This window comes from Entelurus aequoreus, linkage group LG18 (genome assembly GCF_033978785.1).
Source record: "Entelurus aequoreus isolate RoL-2023_Sb linkage group LG18, RoL_Eaeq_v1.1, whole genome shotgun sequence".
NCBI classification, from domain to species: domain Eukaryota; kingdom Metazoa; phylum Chordata; class Actinopteri; order Syngnathiformes; family Syngnathidae; genus Entelurus; species Entelurus aequoreus.
The window spans coordinates 35,432,049-35,456,481 of record NC_084748.1 but is presented as its reverse complement, the minus strand read 5'-3'; the positions used below and the strand labels follow the sequence as shown (position 1 = coordinate 35,456,481).

General features: G+C 39.8%; 1 protein-coding gene and 1 long non-coding RNA gene across 3 annotated transcripts in view; one reads left to right on the top strand and one right to left on the bottom strand.

Moving 5' to 3' along the window:
• Positions 1-24,433, top strand: part of gucy1a1 (guanylate cyclase 1 soluble subunit alpha 1) — a 45,324-nt gene that overhangs the window by 9,250 nt on the left and 11,641 nt on the right. Inside the window, exons 3-5 of the mRNA XM_062027068.1 lie at positions 1,250-1,329; positions 7,970-8,682; positions 20,555-21,040. Coding sequence (XP_061883052.1) covers positions 1,250-1,329; positions 7,970-8,682; positions 20,555-21,040 — 1,279 coding nt within the window. The remainder of the gene's footprint in view (positions 1-1,249; positions 1,330-7,969; positions 8,683-20,554; positions 21,041-24,433) is intronic.
• Positions 16,070-24,433, bottom strand: part of LOC133634083 (uncharacterized) — a 69,504-nt gene continuing 61,140 nt past the window's right edge. The window contains exon 4 of one of the 2 annotated variants that reach the window (XR_009821873.1): positions 16,070-16,691. This is a non-coding gene — a long non-coding RNA (uncharacterized LOC133634083). Of the gene's footprint in view, positions 16,692-20,405; positions 20,864-24,433 lie in introns of those variants that run through there. The other variant, XR_009821874.1, reaches the window with a different exon arrangement.

The following is a 24,433-nucleotide window of genomic DNA, read 5'->3' as shown; positions in this document are numbered from 1 at the left end:
AAAGAAAGTCATATATATATATATATATATATATATATATATATATATATATATATATATATATATATATATATATATATATATATATATATATATATATATATATATATATATATATGTCTATTAAACACCTTTAAGATCATGTTGAAGCTAAGAAAACATTTATAAACAAACATTTATCCACATCAATGTGGACCTGTTATGTGCTATTTAAAGATAAAGGTGCCATACTTTGTTGCGTCACGTTTTTGTTTTTTTTAACTAAAATTTTCCTTTTACACTCTTCCATATATACCACATATCACTACCGGATCAACTCCACATTTGCGCATGCACTGCAATAAAATCCGATGATTAATCCGCTTTAAAGCGTTGAAGCCCTAACATATATTCTACAAGTTAATGCTCAGTTTTGACTGACACTGTCAAAGACTTACTCATTTAACAATAAAGTAAAGTATGGTGGTTGTGGTACTGTACTTCATCATACTGACATCTGTTTCTAATAATTTTACCCTCTTTTACTGTACTGCAAAAAAAAGGGACCACGACTTGTGATATATTGTACAGCTCTGGTAATATGTTCAAAATGACATCCCTCACATGAGTTGTAATTCAATGTCTACTTTACAAGGATAGTATATAGTACAGGAGCTACATTGGGGACCTATGTAGATAAGCAGAATTTTATTTAAAAAAAAATTATTTTCGTGAAAATATTTTTATACTTTTTTAAAGTCTAGCTTGAATTGAATTAGATCCATGGGAAAGAAAACATGTTAAATAACAAGATTAACATAATTAAAACAAATTTGATTTGATCCCAGGGGAAGTTTGCTATTATATTCTAATCAGTGATGGATCAGGAAGGGGCTAAGAATGTTTTTTTCTTAAATAAAATATCATATTAAGTGCACTGTCATTCATTAATTGACATTTTACAGTAATATATATTACAATAATTTTCTGTATTATCTTACATACATTTCAATACACAAGTGATTGAAACCGTATTTGAAGGGTGTTGTTGATGTGGGAAGTTGGCTAATTACAATTTCATCAAATTGAAATATTTAAAATGTAAAATTTTGTTATGCAACCGCATTCTTATATGAAACAATATTATGCATACTTGTGGTCCGTTTTTGTGTTAAAATGTCAATTTAAAAAAAATTGAAGATAGACGTGTTCCATAAAAATAAATGTTAAAATGCTGAGTAACCGTTGTGTAACTTTGTGTGTTCTGCAGCGCCGCAGTTTGTGGCATAGACTGTAAGGACGAAGCCGAGCATCTCACCGAGATGATGAATGCTCACTCGGCCAAAACAGGTAATTGGACACTCAACACATACATTTAATTTTTGATTCAAGCAATCATTTAATGACAACATGTGACGTACGGTGTGGTTCATGATGGCTGCTGAGGCTCAGACTCCTTTGGCGTTTTTTTTTGTCAAACTTTAAATGGTAAACCAACTTTTCCTACCTCTGGGTACCTGTGTTGTATATTTGTATATGAAATTGTGAATTCAAAACATGGAGGCATGGCGGAGAAATTTATTAAACAATCTCGCCTTCCTCCAAACAAGCCGTTTGGAATTTGCCCAATTTGTGACGTTTTTTCCCAAGTGTGATGTCGGTCATCTCCATATATGGTAAAGTTTTACCCGAAGAGCTTTGCGCGAGTCCGACATTGTCGTCAATAAGTTCCTTCTTTTTCTCTATCCTACATGCACACGCATCCTCCGCTGTTGCCATTTCTAATACAAAGTAGCTTATTGTTCAAACTAGGGTTGTACAGTATACAGGTACTAATAAAGTACCACGGTACTAATGACTTAAAAACAGTACTATACGGCTTCTAAAAAATACCGCTATCTTTTTTTTTTTTCGGAAATGATTGCGCCGTCGTCACGTTGTGACATTGCTGTTCGGCAAGGCATACACACAGTGTACTGTGAAGACACAAGAGGGAGAATGGATGTATTTTGGCTTAAAAACAAACAATAAAGGTGAAGCTTTTCACACTGAAGCGCTGCTCTGGAAGAGGTGTTTTGAACAGGAGTAGCTAGCTGGCGACTAACGTCCATCCGCAGTCGGCAGTGTTTTAGCTACTTCTAAATCACTAATCATCACCTCCATATCGACAAATAAAGTACGTTTCTTACAAGTATCATCCGTGCAGGACGAGGAATAGCTAAACATGCTTCACTACATGAGGATACAATAGCCAACCACTAACAGCAAGCTAACGTTTCTGAATGTAAAAAAACAAAAAACTGCAGTACTGGTTTTTCTTTTACAGTAATTGTACACCTACTAAGTGGCCTATTGGTTAGAGCAGTGGTTCTTAACCTTGTTGGAGGTACCGAACCCCACCAGTTTCATATGCGCATTCACCGAACCCTTCTTTAGTGAAAATAAAAAATGTATATATTTTTTTACCGGTGCACAAAATGAACCGTGCATGAACATCACCTTGTTCAAAGAACAAAACCAACACAGTGCATGAACTCACAACAAATTACACACCTTACACACATTACCATGAATTGATTAACGTGGACCCCGACTTAAACAAGTTGAAAAACTTATTCGGGTGTTACCATTTAGTGATCAATTGTACGGAATATGTACTGTACTGTGTAAACTGTACTGTGTCATATAATGTATTCTCTTCCTTTGCAATCTGCTAGTAAAAGTTTCAATCGATCAATCAAACAACCTGCAAATCAGATGGAAAATTAGAGGGAACATTGTTTGGGGGTATCCATAATACGCTGATAGGGAGAAGTTTTTATTTACACGATAAGTTGGATGTGTCTTTACCGCCGTGGCGGAGGCTCCGCCGAAACCCAGAGGCCGACTCACCGATTGAACCCAGGTTAAGAACCACTGGGTTAGAGTGTCCGCCCTGAGATCGGTAGGTTGTGAGTTCAAACCCTGGCCGAGTCATGCCAAAGACTATAAAAATGGGACCCATTACCTCCCTGCTTGACACTCAGCATCAAGGGTTGGAATTGGGGGTTAAATCACCAAAAATGATTCTCGGGCGCGGCACCGCCGCTGCCCACTGCTCCCCTCACCTCCCAGGGGGTGAACAAGGGGATGGGTCAAATGCAGAGGACAAGTTTCACCACACCTACTGTGTGTGTGACAATCATTGGTACTTTAATTTTAACTTGAACTTAATATGCTGTAAAAACCACCGTAAATTTTACTGCAAAAACTAGCAGCTGAGTCGCCAGAATTTTACCCTAAAACCTATTGTCCTTTTTACAGTGTAATTTTTGGATTACTTGCTTTAAAATCGAAAGTCAAGCAGGTATTTATAAATATTTATTTAATGTCTGAAAATATATTGTATTTTTTTTTTGCTGTCTAAATGGAAAAAATATATATTTGTAAGAAAAGATAAATTACTTTATTTACGCATAATATTACCAGGCTTCCGCGGGCCACAATAATGATGTGGCAGGCCATATCTGGCCCCCGGGGCCTTGAGTTTGACACCTGTGAGCTAACTGTGTCATTTGACTGTGCTGAACTGTGACTGTTCGTAATATTTACTTTATGTCACCATTTCCAGTTTTTTATTTTTCATGATGAGAGGTGAGGCTCGGCATGTTTCTAATATACCAATGTGTCATGTTGATAGTGGCTCAGCATGAACAGATACATTATGCTACTATGATTCTGGGGAAATTCCACTAATGCTGTAGTGCAAGGGTGTCTGTACTTTTCCACCAAGAGCCACATACTGAAGTATGCACGGGCCATTTTGATATACATATATTTTTTTTTTACATTGCTAAAAACAGATTTTATACATATTCAAAGACAAAACTTTGTATTAGCTTTGTGTTATCGGTGACTGAGTAGATTATTATTCATTATTAGCTAGATGATCACCCCCTGGGAGGTGAGGGGAGCAGTGAGCAGCAGCGGTGGCTGCGCCCGGGAATCATTCTGGTGATATAACCCCCAATTCCAACCCTTGATGCTGAGTGCCAAGCAGGGAGGTAATGGGTCCCATTTTTATAGTCTTTGGTATGACTCGGCCGGGGTTTGTACTCACAACCTACCGATCTCAGGGCGGACACTGTGTGACAATCATTGGCACTTTAACTTTAACTTAACATTTCAGCTTTTTCTCATTACATTCTGATTTTTGCTATTTGTTAGAATAGAATACAATAATAGACTTTATTGACATTGCCCTTCAAAAGTAAATCGAATACAACATTTTCACTGTTGTTGTTTTTTTCCGACAATATCCTGCAGGCCAGCAAAACTCGGTCTGCGGGCCGCGAATGGCCCCCGGGCCGCACTTTGGGCACCACTGCTGTAGTGATTCAGCCAAAACAACCTTTTTACAGGTCTCAACAAAAGTGTAACCCCTTTTCAAAGTTTCTTACAACTGCATTTTTAAAAAAGCTGATTATTCAAACTTTTGAACTTTGGTTCATTAATGCTTCATCACAGTCAATTACTTAGTTGCATGATTTAAACTAACTTTAAAAAAGACCCCGATATTTTGAAACATATAACATTTTATTGTCAGAATGTTGTACAAGATGTTTTACTTGATAGCACGTCATTTATTTGCTCAAAACTTGGTAACAGTATAGGGAAGGCCAATAAAATGTATATTTCGATATATATTACGGTCTGTTGCGATAATGATAAGTATCACAATGTATTATTTAATTTGGCCTATACGTGATAATAGAACCATTTTAAAAGGGGTTACACAAAGGCTCTTAATTTGGCTACTGACATTTCCAGTTGTATTAATTTCTCAAAACTATTGTTACTCTACTTGTTAATTTACCGTTAATATCTAGTTACTTACATGGTTATTTCTACACTTTTGTAAAAATTTGATAATCACTTATTCTTCTGTTGTTTGGAAACTTTACATTACTTTTGGCCAATACTACACATTTGGGTATCGATATAATACCAAGTATTTACAGCTAGGGGCAGTATTGGTCACACCAATGCTGATACTTCAAATTTTCAATATGATTGAATGATTACATTTTGATCGTAACAAAGGCGGTGTGACATATCTCAATTAAATATTTAAATTACTTCCTTATTCCCATGTATTACATATCGTATGATATTTTGAGCAAAAATAAAGTCAACAGTACAAAAAAACTAAATGTGAGCAAAAACTACTATTTATAAGTAAGTAAGTTATGACTTATTTCCTAAATTTGCAAACAATAACAAAAATGACAGGAAAGTGATTTTGTGGTAACAAAAAATATTGATCTAATCACTGTAGTATCGACCATATAGTGATACTATACGTAGTATTGTTACTGTCGATATTTGTATCGATCCGCTCACCTTTGTTTACATTCAATTCCAGCATAGCGGTTAGCATGGATTCTTGTGTCCTTCTACAGTGTATAGTGTAGCATGTCCTCCAGTGATAATATACTTGAACTTGAGAATTGGTGACTCAGAAGTGCCTTCGCACTGTGGAAAGACGTTGGCGAGAACGCTACTGTGCATTGTGTTCAGGAGTCGGGCTGTCCAATTTGCGGGACATGGCTACAAGGTGTCATCAACATGCATTATCACCATATGAAAATAGTATTAAAAGCCCTGTCATTTATATCGTATGTCAAGCTGGAGTATTATCTAAAGCAGCGGTCTCTAAAGTCAATCAATCAATTTAATTTAATTTATCCATCCCTTAATCACAAATGCCTCAAAGGGCTTCACAAACCGCAACGACGTCCTCGGATTTGAACCCACAAAGTGCGGCTTAGGGGCCACTCGCGGCTGGCAGCTTGATTTTTGTTGGCCAGCAACACATTCTAAAGAAAAAATAAACATATACCGGATAAAAACATTACACTCAACAATAAAAAAAAATCTATCTGGCCTGATTACCCCCAATAATGGGACCCAAAAACCAAAACAACCTGTGAGTCTTCCTGGTCTTTGGTGGTATCCGTGCATCCATGTGAACAAATTTCTCCCAAGGTATGTCGTGTATTGAAGTGTGCACAAGCCATAAAAAACGTTTTAGTTAGCAGTGTATAATAATATTATTATTAAAGAATAGTAATAACAAGAAATGTATTATTTCAAGCGGGTTATATTAGGCAAGGCAAAATTATTTTCGAGCACAATTTGTACGCCAGGCAATTCAAAGTGCCTTAAAGAAACATAACATTACAAGAAGTTGAATAAATTATAATTATTATATTTTTTATTATTCAAATTTGCTTTGTTATCTTTAATACAAAGTTAAGATATGGATGTTTTGTTTAGCTATTTGCATAAATGAACCGTCTGGGTGTATTTTAAAGTACCAATAGAATGGAAAAACATGTTCACTGTATATGCTTAATTGTGTTTCATTGTATCTATTAAACCATATCAATTGTATTTTGAATCTGCAAAGTATTTTAAAATACCATTAAAACATCACAAAATGCCACAATCTCAGACGACCATTTTGAATATTTCGCTCCGAATGTCTTCGGCAATTTCAGTAGATTTGGGGAGGGATGACGTCACGATGGGAACCCTTCTGCACTCTGACCATAACGGCAGAAGATATGCAAAATCGAGAAGGAGATGTGCTGTCTATTATTCACAATCCTTATGTAAGACATGAACACATATGTTTTTCTTTTTTTTAATGGATTCAAAGTCGTAAATAATTGAGTCAAGGGGGGGTTTATTCCTTCAACAAAAACCCTCTAAATAACCATCCAAAACCTGACAACGATACTCTATTTACCTGAATATTAACCAAATATTAGCGATACTGTTATTATAAGCGCTAATGCAGACAAACAATTTTTTGGCGGCGCATTGGTAACAGTGAGCTAACTAGCTTATGCTGTGAATCGGCTCGTCAAATTTATTCTGGATTATAAACTATGCCTCTCATCTGGATATTAGGAGGATTTAGCAATAAATCTAGAAGTCGCTCATCTGTGACTTTTAATTTATACCCGGAGATAGAGACAAACACACACAACTCAAGCTACTGTCTGCAGGGGAACTTTTCCTTCTTAACCCTTCATGTGGATCATGATTAATTGTTCATATAAACGAGAAGATATGAAATCCTATCAGTCGTCATCCCAGTGAGAGCAGACATTGTACAGTAAGTGACCATTTTATTATGTTTATAATAAAATGCTTGTTTAGTACTTTTTAGCACACAGCTTCTAAAACTCATCCTCCTTATATCAGGCTAAAAATATAGGGTTCTGGATCATAATTTTTCCCAAAGTAATCGTTGGCTCTCACAAAGTCTGCATGATTAGCATAGTTGTTGAAGGAAAATGGATCTGTGGTTCTGACCTCGGATCACGTGACTGGCTTGCTCATCCATCCATCCATTTTCTACCGCTTATTCCCTTCGGGGTCGCGGGGGGCGCTGGAGCCTATCTCAGCTACAATCGGGCGGAAGGCGGGGTACACCCTGGACAAGTCGCCACCTCATCACAGGGCCAACACAGACAGACAGACAACATTCGCACTCACATTCACACACTAGGGCCAATTTAGTGTTGCCAATCAACCTATCCCCAGGTGCATGTCTTTGTCTCTTAAAATGCCGCGGTAAATCTGAGTGAGAGTGATTCTATTTTGATCATATCTATTTACTCGCAAACTTTGTAAGTCATTCGGTGTCATAAATCAGATATATATGATAATAGCTTCAATACAGACGCAACTTATTTATCCATTCTACTGGTACTTTAAAGTGAAATTTACCAGCGAGCACACCAGTCCAAGTCTAATCACTAATCTTTGTGCTGACATATTGATTGACCCTGATCAGTGACCTATAATAACCTTTTAGGTAACCATCCGTGGTTATGGTAACAAGCATGTGTGTCATTAATCTGCATTTATGCAAGATTATTGCCATACATTTTTGTGATAATCGCAAGAGTTTAAATCTGTTGCTCTCATCCTGCAGCGATCCCGATAGAAGCCTTGAAAGTGTCTTTTGGCGAGGAGCTTTTCCACATGTGTTACGAGGAGGACGGACACATTCTGAGAGTGGTGGGGGGCGCGCTCCACGACTTCCTCAACAGTTTCAACGTCCTCCTGAAGCAGAGCAACGCGCCCAAAGTGGGCGGAGGGGATTGCGTAAGCGAGGCGTCCGTGCTGTGCTTAGACAAGGATCCTGGTCTGCTTACTGTCTACTTCTTCAACCCTCGCCCCACCACCGAGCTCTTCTTCCCAGGGGTCATCAGGGCAGCGGCCCGCCTGCTCTATCACATCACGGTGGAAGTGTTGATGGACCCGCCCACGGCCAAAGACAGTATCCTGCAGTCCAACCCGCAGCCCAGTCTTCTATACACAGTGCTCGTCAAGGGGGATAAGAACCTGAGCCCGAGTCCACTGAGGGCCTCCTCAGCTGGGACTCTTCCCACCTCTCTGTTCTCCACCATCTTCCCTTTCCATCTCATCCTCGACCAGGACTTGGTTCTGGTGCAAATAGGACACGGGCTCAGGAAGAGACTGACCAGGAAGGATGGCCTTCGGCGTCCTTCTATCTTCCAAGAACACTTCTCCATCGTTTGCCCTCAGATTAAATGCACCTTTCAATGTATCCTGACTATGCTCAACACCCAGTTTGTCATCCGGATCAAGCACGGGGTTTCTGGAGCAGACAGCACGGGCAAGGTATGTCACATCTAGGCTATCCAATTCCATCCATCCATCCATCTTCTTCCGCTTATCCGAGGTCGGGTCGCGGGGGCAGCAGCCTAAGCAGGGACGCCCAGACTTCCCTCTCCCCAGCCACTTCGTCCAACAGAGTGATTAAGGAAAGTGGCTACAAAATCTATCTATGATATATTCAAGCACCTATAGGGTATTAGCATAGGACATAAGGCAATAAACAGAAAATCACTCCATAAGGAGGAACAGGCAATAGCCAAAAAGTTCTATGAGTCGAATACACAAAAAAACCAACAATCTATAATAATCTACAAAAAGGAAATTCACTCATGCTAAAAAGTCGAGACGCTATAAACAGAAAGTATGTATAAAGTATTTGAGAAGCCTGAAAACTAAAAGCGCTCCAGAAGGAGGAAAAAAAGGAAGACAAGGCACTATGAAAATTGATACAAAAAGACTTGACCAAAAAAACTTAGCAAAAGAAAATCACTCTCTCAGAGGGAACAAAGGAATCAATAAACAAAGCGAGACAATACTTATCAAACTTGGTTGATGGCTGTGAACAAGGCTGTGGACAAGGCTGGAGGTACGTAGCGAGACGATATACTCTGGCAACAAGACAGGGGAAGACGAGGACTATATACACATGAGGGAGGGTGACACAGGTGGGCACAATCAAGAGAGACATCAGACCAGTGACACAGGAGGAAGGGCAAGTGGCCTGAAACGAGAGGAGGATTAGAATTTTCAAAATAAAACAGGAAGTGTGCCAGACAACCCCAAAACAGGACTTCCCTCACCACGGTGTGACACTCCCTAGGGAGGTGTACGGGTAGCATCCTGACCAGATGCCCGAACCACCTCATCTGGCTCCTATCCAATTGAAAGAACGTAATCAGGCTGATTTTTGTAAGCTTATTAGCGGTACCAATCAGCCCCAGGTAGAGATCGGGGCTCTACCTCCAACCAGTTTGTCATCCGGAACAGGCTTTTCGAGGAGATAGCACGGGCAAAGTATGTCAAAACCCGGTCACTAAATTGAAAGAAAGAAATCAGGCTACCTTTTTGAGAGCGTATTAGCAGAACCACTTGGCCTGAGGTAGAGATCAGTGCTCCACCACCAACCAGTTTGTCATCCAGATCAAGCACATGGTTTCCTCACCAGACAGCACAGGCAAGTTATGTCAAAACTACAATACCCAATTGAAGGAAAGAAATCGGGGCGATTTTTGCGAGCCTATTAGTGGTAACACTCCGTCCGTGGTGGCAGAGATCATTGCTCTACCACCAACCAGTTTGTCATCCGGATCAAACACGGGTCTTCCGGAGCAGACCGCACGGGCAAGGTATAATAATAATAATAATAATACCTGGGATTTATATAGCGCTTTTCTAAGTACCCAAAGTCGCTTTACATGTAGAACCCATCAGGTATGTCAAAACCAGGCCACTAAATTGAAAGAAAGAAATCGGGCTACCTTTTTGCGAGCTTATTAGCATAACCACTGGGCCCAAGGTAGAGATCAGTGCTCTACCACCAACCAGATTTTCATTCGGATCAAGCACAGGGTTTCTTGAGCAGACAGCACGGGCAAGGTATGTCAAAACTAGGCCACCCAATTGAAAGAAAGAAATTGGGGCGATTTTTGCAAGCCTATTAGCGGTAAAACACACAGCCTGTGGAAGAGATCAGTGCTCTACCACCGACCAGTTTGTCGTCCGGATCGAGCACAGGGTTTCCCGAGCAGACAGCACGGGCAAGGTATGTCAAAACAAGGCCACCCAACTGAAAGAAAGAAATCGGGCCAATTTTCGCAAGCTTATTAGCAGTACCACTCGGCCCGAGGTAGAGATCAGTGCTCTACCACCGACCGAGATCACAAGCAAATGTCAAAGCCTTTTCTCCATCAAAGGCACAGCCGGGCTCGTGCTGATAATGTAAGGGGGAGGTGGTGGTTGGGGGGACCGGTCGCCATGGTGAGAACCGAGACGTCTCCGTGAGTAAACACGACCGCTGAATTCCTGTCAGAGGCGATCCATATTTGTTTGAAAAGTCTCCCAGCTGGGAGCCTGTCAGTTTGCTAGTAAAACTTGAGCGAAGCGGCGATGGAGGAAAACAAAAAGATTGCCTATTCGTCTGATGAGCACAAACATGACTGAAATGTCAAGAGCTTCGTGTTGAACTAGTTTCAAAATAGTTACAAGTCTGGGGAGGCTGTAATCATCACAGTGCGGTAGAAGAGAGCAAGGTAAAGAGCCAACTTCTAGTTGGTGATTTCCACACACTGACAGAAACAGCAGTCCAAACTGTACTCATGTGTCCTTCAGGGCGGAGCTACTACACTGTCCCTTTACATAGAGGATCTTTGACTAGCGTTTTTACACTCGCTCCTAAAATGGTCTAGAATCCTAAAAACATCAGAGTGCTTCGACTGACGTTTTCGCAGGTCCTTAGTATTCCTGTCTCACAGATGTTTTTAAAAACAGCAGCTGCTTCTGTTGTATAGATTATCTTTGACTAGCATTTTGCAGTGAGTCCCTAAAAAACAGCAGACCATTTGTATAGAGTTTTTGCAATAGAATCTTAAAAACAGCAGGTGCTCCTGTTGTATACAGGATCTCTGACCAGCATGTCTGCAGTAGATACCTAAAAGCAGCGGAGCGCTCCTGTCCCATAGTGGATCTTTGACTATAATTTTTGCAGTAGGTCCTCAAAAAACAGCAGGTACTCTGCAATATACAGGAGCTTGTACTGCTGTCTTTGTAGTAAATCCGTAAAAACAGCAAGAATGTTTCTGTCACATAATAGATCTTTGATTGACGTTTTTGCAGTTACATAACAGCAGAGTACATAGACGTTCTTTGAGTAGTATTTTTGCAGTAGTTTCTTAAAACAGCAGGTTCTCCTGTCGTATAGAGGATCTTTGACTGCTGTTTTTGCATTAAGTCGTTAAAAAACGGAGTACTACTGTCTCTTAGGGGATCTCTACCAAGCGTTATTGCAGTAGGTCTTCAAAAAAATTTGCAGAGCTATCCTATACTCCTGTCGCGTAGAGCAGTGGTCCCCAACCACCGGGCCGCGGACCGGTACCGATTGGTACCGGGCCGCACAAGAAATTAAAAAAATAAATAAATATATATATATATATATATATTTTTATTTTTTTTATTTTTTTATTTTTTATGAAATCAACATAAAAAACACAATATATACATAATATATCAATATAGATCAATACAGTCTGCAGGGATACAGTCCGTAAGCACACATGATTCTATTTATTTATGTAAAAAAACAAAAAAAACAAAAAAAAAAACACTACTACCGACCATGCAGTCTGATAGTTTATATATCAATGATGAAATCTTAACATTGCAACACATGCCAATACGGCCGGGTTAACTTATAAAGTGCAATTTTAAATTTCCCGGGAAACTTCCGGCTGAAAACGTTTCGATATGATGACGTTTGCGCGTGACGTCAATGGTTTAAGCGGAAGTATTCGGAGCCCATTGAATCCAATGCAAAAAGCTCTGTTTTCATCTCAAAATTCCACAGTATTCTGGACATCTGTGTTGGTGAATCTTTTGCAATTTGTGTAATGAACAATGGAGACTGCAAAGAAGAAAGTTGTAGGTGGGATCGGTGTATTAGCGGCGGCCTACAGCAACACAACCAGGAGGACTTTGAGGATAGCAGACGCGCTAGCCGAACGACCTCACCTTGACTTCCTCCGTCTCCGGGCCGCCAACCGCATCGGTGATCGGGTGAAGTCCTTCGTCGCGCCGTCGATCGCTTGAACGCAGGTGAGCACGGGTCGTGATGAGTAGATGAGAGCTGGCGTAGGTGCAGAGCTAATGTTTTTAGCATAGCTCTGTCGAGGTTCCATAGCTAAGTTAGCTTCAATGGCGTCGTTAGCAACAGCATTGCTAGGCTTCGCCAAGCTGGAAAGCATTAACCGTGTAGTTACATGTCCAGAGTTTGGTAGTATTGTTGATCTTCTGTCTATCCTTCCAGTCAGGGACTTATTTGTTTTGTTTCTATATGCAGTAAAGCCCGATGCTATCACATTAGCTCAGTAGCTAAAGAGCTTCGCCGATGTATTGTCGTGGAGATAAAAGTCACTGTGAATGTCCATTTCGCGTTCTCGACTCTCATTTTCAAGAGGATACAGTATCCGAAGTGGTTTAAAATACAAATCCGTGATCCACAATAGGAAAAGGAGAAAGTGTGGAATCCAATGAGCCCTTGTACCTAAGTTACGGTCAGAGCGAAAAAAGATACGTCCTGCACTGCACTCTAGTCCTTCACTTTCACGTTCCTCATCCACAAATCTTTCATCCTCGCTCAAATTAATGGGGTAATCGTCGCTTTCTCGGTCCGAATCTCTCTCGCTGCTGGTGTAAACAATGTGCAGATGTGAGCAGCCCTTCCTCCGGTGTCGTCACGCTACTTCCGGTAGGGGCAAGGCTTTTTTTATCAGAGACCAAAAGTTGCAAACTTTATCATCGTTGTTCTATACTAAATCCTTTCAGCAAAAATATGGCAATATCACGAAATGATCAAGTATGACACATAGAATGGATCTGCTATCCCCGTTTAAATAAAAAAAAATCATTTCAGTAGGCCTTTAAATGTAACCTTCAGAACAATTTGGTTGAACAGCTCTTTAATAGTGCCGTATTAAAACTCTTAGGTTTTCGCCCTTTCTACCTTCCCGAGGAACAAAAAGGTACAGCAGGAATGTTCCACAGCTGTAAAAGGTCAAGTGTACAAAAGCAGTAACTTTGATGTTACCACTTTGTACCCGCGCTGAGGCCTTTTTCGTTATTTCAGCTCCCAGGCTTCCTTTCAGCAATGGCAGAACGCCAGGATGGTCTTTTGGCTGGAATACTTTCCCATGTGTTCACTTTGTCTGCGAAAACAGACGACTCATGTTTGAAAACATCCTCAAAGGGGGGAGGGCAGGTGTACTCGATCTGATAGTGGAGATGTCGCGAGTGCAAACACAAGTACTGATTATGGTTGACTTCCGAGTTGTTTTCATTTAATTATGTAGAGGGAATACCGTAATTTCCGGACTATAAGCCGCTACTTTTTTCCCTCGTTCTGGTCCCTGCGGCTTATACAAGGGTGCGGCTTATACGCGGCCTGTTCTTCTCCGACACCGACGAAGAGGATTTCGGTGGTTTTAGTACGCAGGAGGAAGACGATGACACAATGATTAAAGACTGACTTTTCAAATACCGGTAGGCTGGTTATTTTGATAACGTACAAGCGAGCACTTTGTATTACTTTGCACCGTTGTATTATTTGTACTCTGCACGAATGCTGTTCGCCATGTCAAAGATGTGAAAGTTTGATTGAATGATTGAAATATTTATTGTTAATAAATGGGACGCTTTGCGTTCCCAAACAGTCATCTCTGTCCCGACAATCCCCTCCGTGGTAGCAGGAACCCCTATATACTACGCTAATTACACATCAAAAAACCCTGCGGCTTATAGTCGGGTGCGGCTTATATATGGAGCAATCTGTATTTTCCCCTAAATTTAGCTGGTGCGGCTTATAGTCAGGTGCGGCTTATAGTCCGGAAATTACGGTAGTTCAAGGCTCAAAGTGAATAGATTTGTTTGACTAACTGTAACTGTACGACCAGAGCTTTTAAAGTAACATTTATGAACATTACAAACCGTTATTCAATAAATCCAATCAAATCAACTTTATTTATAAAGCATATTTAAAATTTACCACAGGGGTAGCCAAAGTGCTGTACAATGGGCAGGTTAAAAGATAATACGAGAACCGAGCAAACACAACACAACACAAAACAGAACACGATAAAAAATAAATAAATAAAATATAAAAACATAAAAACATAAAAACAGGTTCACAGCAGGTGTATTATGGGGCACCATTGCAGGATGGATATCACTCAGTGTTAAAAGCCATGGAATAAAAGTATGTTTTTAAGAGAGATTTAAAAACAGGAAGAGAGGAGGCTTGTCTAACACTCAGAGGTAGGTCGTTCCAGAGCTTGGGAGCAGCAGCAGCGAAAGCTCTGTCACCTCTAAGCTTCAGCCTTGTGTCCGGGACCGTCAGTAGCAGCTGATCGGCTGATCTTAGGGATCGGGTGGGGCAGTAAGGCTGAAGGAGGTCGGAGAGATATGTTGCCGCAAAGTTGTTTAGACATTTAAAAACAAATAAAAGGAGTTTAAAATTGATTCGGTAACGCACAGGGAGCCAGTGAAGGGACGCTAATATAGGAGTGATGTGCTCACGTCTGCGGGTCTGTGTTAGCAGACGAGCAGCAGAGTTAATAAGAGAGCTTCACCCCTGTATAATGAAAGTCAAATGCAACTACTCACACTTTGAATATGTCAGATGACGGTGACACAATAAGGTTATATGTAGAAAGTTAGAAAAACTATTAAAGTTTACGTGCATCACACAAATAGACTCACCCTAATGCAGTATCAGTGGGACACATGTCCTTGTTTGGGTTTCTTTCAAAATAAGATACCTGAAAGACAAATACCAAAAATGTATGTTTTTTTTTATTTTAAACACATGAACTTGGTAGCGGGGGTCAACTGGGGACCACTGTAATACTGTGCGTGGCTAAACATGATCATTTTGAATTACCAAATTACCTTAATCTAAGATACGAGATGACCGCTTTTTTGAAGACCGTTTCTGGAAAAATATTATTGAAATAAAGACAAGCTAAATAATTTTTTTTTGTTGCTGAAATGATTTGTTCAATATCACTGAAATAACAACCAAACAACAAAAAATTATTTCCGGGCAACAGAGCACATCTAAATACAAGCCGCACCCACATCATGTTTGGACAAATTTAATTTTGTACAAGTCTATTAACCGCAGGTGTACACATTGAAACATTAAATATTTACACAGCCGCCTGTATTCATTCACAAATAATTAATTATCATTAATTATTAATAATAATAATTACCATGGCAGTCCTTGAACCCGGTCTTTGTCAATGGCTGGGTCCATCGTTTTCGGCTGTGGGGCAGCGTCGTGTCGATGAGGGTAAGTCTATGACGCACTAAATGGCTGACCGAATGCTTGTGTCATGTGAGTGCGTTTGATTTACTGTGAACAATTTAATTGGTCCACCGTGACCCGTTCCTCGGCCTGATGTGACGAGGCAAAATTTATGGGCGGCGTGTGAAGCTTGTGAACCCAGAAAATCCACAAATTAGCCGCAGCATTGTATAGGCCGCAGGGTTCAAAGCGTGGGAAAAAGGAAAGTCTTATAGTCCAGAAATTACATTATTTCTTACGGTTGTTTAATGACTGCCTCATCAAATTAGCATCATAACTTATCCTACGATGTTTGCCAACTTGCTAATAGCCTTTGGGATAGGGCGGCAGGAAGAAAAGCTCGAACTGGGGGAGAAGTTTTGGAGCACCACTTGTATGATTCTCTTGACCCCTTATGCCAGACCTTAAAAAATTCTTATATTTACATCAACACAGTAATATGAATAGAGACCAAAGGTATTAAACTCCAAAACAATAAACATATGAAATATGTCTGAAGAACATCAATCCAAGTGGGCTTTTGTTAGATGGCATTTGTCATGTTTAGAAAAAGCATTCCGCTTCAATATAAATAAATATTCTGGCGATGGCATTGCTGACGCAGTTGCACATTGTAAAGCTGCCAAATCTTTTGTGTTTCTTAGTCACATGTCCTGAGCAACTTGGTGTGTGTTGTCCAAGGACATATAAATCCAATCTTACTTCCTGTAAGTTAACTGAAAAAATGCCAAGTCTTCTACAGTAGTTCTTTTTATGGTCTTTGTTTGTGTAGTGATTCACACAGCTGACCTGTGTGATGGTGTGAGGTCATTTCCTACGCAATGTTCCATTCACAATCACCGTCCATCAACAGGTGGACAGTCTTTCACCCTGAGTACAATACCTGGGAAACATGACGGAATCAGTAGTTTTGGAGGATGTTCATTGTTATTTCATTCTGCAGAAAAAAGCAGATAACGGACATGACACAAAACATTATTCATTTCAAATGGCAACTTGTTGACTTCAAGAAACTATAAGAAATCAATGAATTGTGGTAATCAGCAACAGTTTAAAAGCCTACTGAAATGGCCTACTGAAATGGAATTTTCTTATTTAAACGACGATTACTCCATTAATTTGAGCGAGGATGAAATATTTGTGGATGAGGAACGTGAGACTGAAGGATTAGAGTGTAGTGCAGGACGTATCTTTTTTCGCTCTGACCGTAACTTAGGTACAAGGGCTCATTGGATTCCACACTTTCTCCTTTTTCTATTGTGGATCACAGATTTGTATTTTAATCCACCTTGGATACTATATCCTCTTGAAAATGAGAGTCGAGAACGCGAAATGGACATTTACAGTGACTTTTATCTCCACAACAATACATCGGCGAAGCACTTTAGCTATGGAGCTAATGTGATAGCATCGGGCTTAACTGCAGATAGAAACAAAATAAATAAGCCCCTGACTGGAAGGATAGAAAGAAGATCAACAATACTATTAAACCCTGGACCTGTAACTACACGGTTAATGCTTTCCAGCCTGGCGAAGCCTAGCAATGCTGTTGCTAACGACGCCATTGAAGCTAACTTAGCTACGGGACCTCGACAGAGCTATGCTAAAAACATTATCTCTCCACCTACGCCAGCCAGCCCTCATCTGCTCATCACGACCCCTTCTCACCTGAGTTCCAGCGATCGACGGCGCGACGAAGGACTTCACCCGATCATGGATGCGGTCAGCGGCTAGCGTCGGATAGCGCGTCTGCTATCCAACTCAAAGTCCTCCTGGTTGTGTTGCTGCAGCCAGCCGCTAATACACCGATCCCACCTACAGCTTTCTTCTTTGCAGTCTCCATTGTTCATTAAACAAATTGCAAAAGATTCACCAACACAGATGTCCAGAATACTGTGGAATTTTGCGATGAAAACAGAGCTGTTTGTATTGGGATACAATGTGTCCCAATACTTCCGCTTCAACCATTGACGTCACGCGCAAACGTCATCATACCTAGACGTTTTCAACCGGAAGTTTCCCGGGAAATTTAAAATTGCACTTTATAAGTTAACCCGGCCGTATTGGCATGTGTTGCAATGTTAAGATTTCATCATTGATATATAAACTATCAGACTGCGTGGTCGGTAGTAGTGGGTTTCAGTAGGCCTTTAATTTTTAGATCAAGCAGATTGAAAAACATTATGAAATCACTCAATTCTGAGGACAAAAATATGGAATCATGAAAAACAAAAACAAAATTACAATGGGCCGTGCGGGCCCTAAAAACACTGCAACACAGCACTAGAACTTTGTTGCACCACCTCTGGCTTTTATAACAGCTTGCAGTCTCTCTGAGGCATGGACTTAACGAGTGACCAACAGTACAGTACTTCATCATTCTTGCTCCAACTTTCTCTGATTGCTGTTGTCAGATCAGCTTTGCCGATTAGAGTCTTGTCATGGACCATTTTTTCCATTTCCACCCCACATTTTGCATAGGATTGAGATTCGAACTATTTTCAAGCCATGACATTGACCTTATGTGTCTTTGTTCAAGGAAAGTTTGTACAGTTTTTTGCTCTATGGCAAAATGCATTATCATTTTGAGAATGATGTCATCATCCTCAAACATCTTTTCGATTGATGGAATAACAAAAGTGTCCACTTTGTCAATGTAAACTTGTGCATTTACTTTGTTTTGGCACCAGCCGCTAGGCTAGATCTGACCAAACTAAGTCTACGAGCATAAACTGATGAAGCCTACTTGGATGAGAGGCGACACGTCTTCTAAGACAAACCAAACGGTCTAGTTGTGATCGATTGAATGCCCTGAGAGTACAATGACCTTAATGAATGAGAACATCTTTCGACTTGTGCTTATTGAAGGTGTAATGACAGCCATCTCTCCAGTGCCATTACCTGACATGAAGCCCCATATCATCAAAGACTGTTGGATTGTGCATGTTTTCTTCAGGCAGTTGTCTTCATAAATCTCATTGGAACGGCGCTAAACAAAATTTCCAGCATCATCACCTTTCCCAATGCAGATTCACGATTCTTCACTGAATATGACTTTCATCCAGTCATCTGTAGTCCACCATTGCTTTTCCTTAGCTCATTGGAGCCATCTGTTACCTTCTGTTTAGATGTTTATGACAGCTTTTTATTAGCTTTTCTTTAATTAAATCCCATTTCCTTGAGGCGCTTTCTTACAGTTCGGTCACAGACTGTGACTCGTCGCATTTTCTGTTTTCAAGACATATTGCTTGAAGTTTTCTGTCTTGACACGTTAATGTTGCCCTTGGTCTACCAACATGCTTGCCTTTTACAACCTTCCCATGTTGTTTGTACTTGGTCCAGATTTTAAGACACAGCTGACTGTGAACAATCATCATCTTTTGCAACATTGTGTGATGATCAAAGTTTGATCATCCTCTCCTTTGTTTCAATTGACATCTCTCTTGTTGGAGCCATGATTCATTTTCAATCCACCTGGTGCAACAGCTCTCCCGACTGCAGACTAATGAACAGATTTAATCTGGTGCAGGTGTTCGCTCTGGAAATTAAAATTTACAGAACGATTCCATTTTTTTTACTCAGAATTGACAGATTCCTTAAATATTTCACTCTACTTCAGGCTTATTCAACTGGAGGCTCGCGGGCCACTTCCGGCCAGCCGAACATCACCCAAATAGGCTTAATTAAACCATTCAAACGAGGGTTGCTAATGGATGCAGTACTTTGGTAACCCCACACGGGGCAACAGCATAACATATGTGTCACAAAGAAGCAGCAATGAGGTGATTGGAAGAAGACTACTCATTCAAACCAAAAATGGCACTATCGACCCTGAAAAAAAATATCTAAATAAATCTTGAAAATCCAACTTTTAACAGAGACTGGACAACAAAGTATGAATGTATTGACATTTCTGAGTTTCTGATTACTTTTGTATGCGTGGTCGTGTTGTTTTTTGGCTGAGTAACTCTGGCGATCAAAGCTAGTGTAATACATGTAGTGTTAAATTAGAACAGTAGAGGGCGATAACGCTACACCTTAGGTTTAATTGGGTTGAGCCACATTAATCGTGTGCAATGTTTGCTATGGATGTTGTTTAATTTCTATATGCGTAAACATCTGTAGTTTATTGTGTGAATGTATTAACACTAAACCTTCTATTTTATTTATGTAAAATACACAATGGATGTTAGACTTTTGTAGTGTTTAAAATAAAAGAAGTGTAAAGAAATAAAAACTGAGGAAAGAAAATAATTTAAAAGAAGGAACATCAATCGTTAACAAAACTTCTGGAGCTTCTGTTTCTTCATGCTGTTAACTATCTGTCTAGCTGCGCATGTTGGAAATGAGTAGTGAGGACAGAATAATGAATTTAGTGTGAAAGTCGGTGTGTTTAGCAATTAAGTAGACACGGTCTCAAAGGAATATAACCTGCTGAGGCACTTTCTGACGAAACATCCAAATTTCGATGTCTGGCCCCTGAACCCTTGGGCTCTTAAAACTGCGGCCCTCTTCATTATGTAGTTCAATAGCCCTGCTCTACTTCATCTAAAAATTAAACTGACCACGTCATGTTTATGTTATCGATTTCTTTGAGTGTTTTTTTAAGCCAGAAAGTTTGAAACCAACTATAGATTTGTGTCATGTCTGTTTACTGTTTATTTTCTACAAAGTTAAACAACTGAATGAACATCCTCCAAGTCTGGTGAGTCCATCATTTTTTCCCGTGGTTGTAGGAAGGGTTGTCATTAACCTGAATTCCAAGAATTGACTCCTCTCACTGATTGTTTCTCGTTTCAGCTGATGGACCTTAAAGGCCAAATGATCTACGTTTCCGAATCAAACGTGATCTTGTTCTTGGGATCACCATGTGTGGATAAGCTGGAGGAGCTAACGGGTCGTGGCCTCTACTTGTCCGATATCCCTATTCATAATGCACTACGTGACGTGGTCTTGGTGGGCGAACAGGCTAAAGCCCAGGACGGTCTGAAGAAACGTCTCGGGAAGGCCAAATCAGCCTTGGAGCAGGCTCACCAGGCACTTGAGGATGAGAAGAAGAAGACGGTGGACCTCCTCTTCTCCATCTTCCCCGGCACCGTGGCGCAGCAGCTGTGGCAAGGTCAAACGGTACAAGCCAAGAAGTTTGAACGGGTCACCATGTTGTTTTCTGACCTGGTGGGCTTCACCGCTGTTTGCTCGCTCTGTACGCCCATGCAAGTGATCACCATGCTCAACGAGCTGTACACCAGGTTTGACCACCAATGTGGGGAGCTTGATGTTTACAAGGTAGGTTAGCGTGCTTGCTTTCTTTCTTTTTTTCCTTGCTTGCTTTTCAAATTTTCCAACATTGATTCCTGTTTTCAATGCTCAGTCTGTCGACTGAAAGAATTAGCTGCCACAACACAGGAAATAAGTGCTTGGTAAAGATCAAGTAGTGCAGATGGAAACGAATTACAGCAGAAAGTAAGACGCTATTAACAGGAAATTATTAATTAATAGGAATTAGAAAATAGGATAAAATAACTACTGGACTGTTCTGTTGCTGTAGCAACCACAGCCAGATATAAGCTACACTAAGGAGAAGTCGGATCTATACATATATTGGTACCAATGGTAGTATCAGTATATGATCAATACTGGAGTGATTAGCTTGATATTTTTTATTTTCCCCATATCTTTTTTTTTTTGTTGCCATTTTTGTCAATGTTTACAAACTCTGGGAACAAGTCTCTAGACACAGGAGAACTTTGAGGGCAAAAAACAAAAAAGATTTCAATGAGTAATATATAGTAGTTTTTGATTTTTTTAGTTATTGACTTTGCATCAAATAATTTGAATTAAAAAAATAAGGAACTAGTTTAAGTATTGTGTTGATATTGTCAAACTGTCAATAGCACTCACTATAAATACATTGGAAATTGAAACATTTACAGTTAATACATGTGATTGGTATCGACCGATTTCACTAATGGATGTTCAGAGCATATATACCCGATCGAAACATCCCTATCTCTAACTCAATATATATATATATATATATATATATATATATATATATATATATATATATATATATATATATATATATATATATATATATATATATATATATATATATTATTTATATATATATATATATATATATATATATATATATATATATATATATATATATATATATATATATATATATATATATATATATATATATATATATATATATATATATATATATATATAGTTCAAGCTAAAAAATATACAGGGCTTCTGCAGAGCAAATCTAATTTAATGCTTTTTAATGCCTTTTTAATGCAACTAGAAACAAATTTAATGCCCATGTCTTACTGCCGACCGTTATTATATATAGTCAAAAGTCTGTTTGTATAAACAAAATTGTAAGCATTTGACAATAATAATGTTATTATTAAGCACACACGTAGTCATAAGATATAACGATGCAAGTAAAGCTTTTAAACGTACTAAACATATGTTTCATTACTATAGTATTCTTAACCATTGTAATTGGAAGGTTAATAACTTAGGTAAACAAACATAGAAATAAAATGTACTCTCGATATTTTGTTGGCAAAAATTGCACCTCAGTAAATATTGAACATCTTGAAGTGCAGTTTTTCCCCCCCAATTGGGTGGTTTGTTTTGTTGTCTTTTTTTCTTACCAGTTGCAATCGTATGAATTTTTTAATGCCTTTGGATATCATATTTAATACTTTTTAATGCTATTTAAGGCCTTCATTTTTGCAAATTCCATTTAGTGACTTTTAATAATTTTTGATGACCCGTAGAAACTCTGATATGTATATATACATATAACATATCTCAAGGCGGGCAGCACGGTGGAAGAGGGGTTAGTGCATCCTCACAATACGAAGGTCCTGAGTAGTCCTGAGTTCAATCCCTTTCTGTGTGGAGTTTGCATGTTCTCCCCGTGACTGCGTGGGTTCCCTCCGGGTACGCCGGCTTCCTCCCACCTCCAAAGACATGCACCTGGGGATAGGTTGATTGGCAACACTAAATTGGCCCTAGTGTGTGAATGTGAGTGTGAATGTTGTCTGTCTATCTGTGTTGGCCCTGCGATGAGGTGGCGACTTGTCCAGGGTGTACCCCGCCTACTGCCCCAATGCAGCTGAGATAGGCTCCAGCGACCCCCCGCGACCCCAGAAGGGACAAGCGGTAGAAAATGGATGGATGGACGGGTAGTAGGCTGGTAGGAAAAAATGGTATGGTTTGTTTTGGTACCCTTTGACAGAAAAAAAACTTGAAAAGCCTAGCGTCTCCGCCTTGGCCACGTCAATATACATCTATATTTACCAGGCTCCAAATTTAAGAGCACCATTCAAAAGCGGAGCCGCAAATTCATAATTTAACTCACCAGATAATAACGTCAGATTTACACACCGCAGTGATTCGCATCAAATACTTGCAGACTGACACCACGTGTGTATCAGGCATCAGCGAGGTCTGCCGAAGGCTGGATGGCATAAACAACATGTCAGCGAAGACTTAACTGAGAGAGAGAGCTGCGTGTTTGACAAATACATCGTAAAAACGCTGCACGTAAGCTCCTTCAGGATCCTGGTTCCACTCCACGTGTATACGTCTAAAAATAGTTTCACTTTGTCTCTGTCACATAGTTGGAGAGTGCTCTTTGGTTACATGAAAGAAGACGACGACTTTAAAAATGGTAAAGGATGGAGTACAATTTAAATTTTATGGGCGCTTGCTTTTTAGTTCTCTGGCGCCCGCTGGAAAAAAAAAGACAGTCTGTCCACTTTTCCACGTTTGTCCTTTTGTTGAATTGTTGTCATTTTTATTAATGATGTTACATTTTTCCATACGTTTGTATCATCCAAGATAGACTTCAGTTCAGTGGAATGAAAGGTGGACAGGATTGGTGTAAAAAGGATTGAATTGGAGAGGATGCTGCAATGAACGCATCGCTTCTAAGATAATAATCTTCACCACCATGGCGGAAAATAAAACTAAGGTTCTTCCAAGTATTATTATCAGTGTAGGATTAAAGAAAAAAGAATGGCTAAGTATGCTACACACACACCAAGCAGGACAACACAAGAAGCTAACCGCTAAAGCTTCAATGTAAAGTAGGGGTGATATTGTCGATACTGTCGATACTAAGTATAGTATCAGTATGAACGATGCTAATGTCCATCCATCAATCTTCTTCCGCTTATCCGAAGTCGGGTAGCGGGGTCAGCAGCATAAGGCAGAGAAGCCCAGACTTCTGTCTCCCCAGCTACTTCCGCCAGCTCTTCCCGGGGGATCTCAAGGCGTTCATGGGCCAGCTGGAAGACATAGTGTCTCCGATGTGTCCTGGGTCTTCCCCGTGGTCTCCTACCCATTGGACGCGCCCTAAACACTTGCGGGGGCATTCTGACTAGATACCCGAACCAACTCATCTGGCTGCTCTCGACCAGAAGGCGGGCTCACATTACACCAGTTTTAAAATCTCTGCATTGGTTCCCCGTGTGTTTCAGGATCAATTTTAAGGTTCTTCTTATGGTTTATAAATGTTTTTATGGTATTGGGGCATTTTGATTTGGCTTTTACCTAATATCAATTATTTTATTGAAGTCATTTGTATTTTACTTTTTATCTTATTAGTTATGCAAGATTGTATTTAATCCTATTTATATATTTACT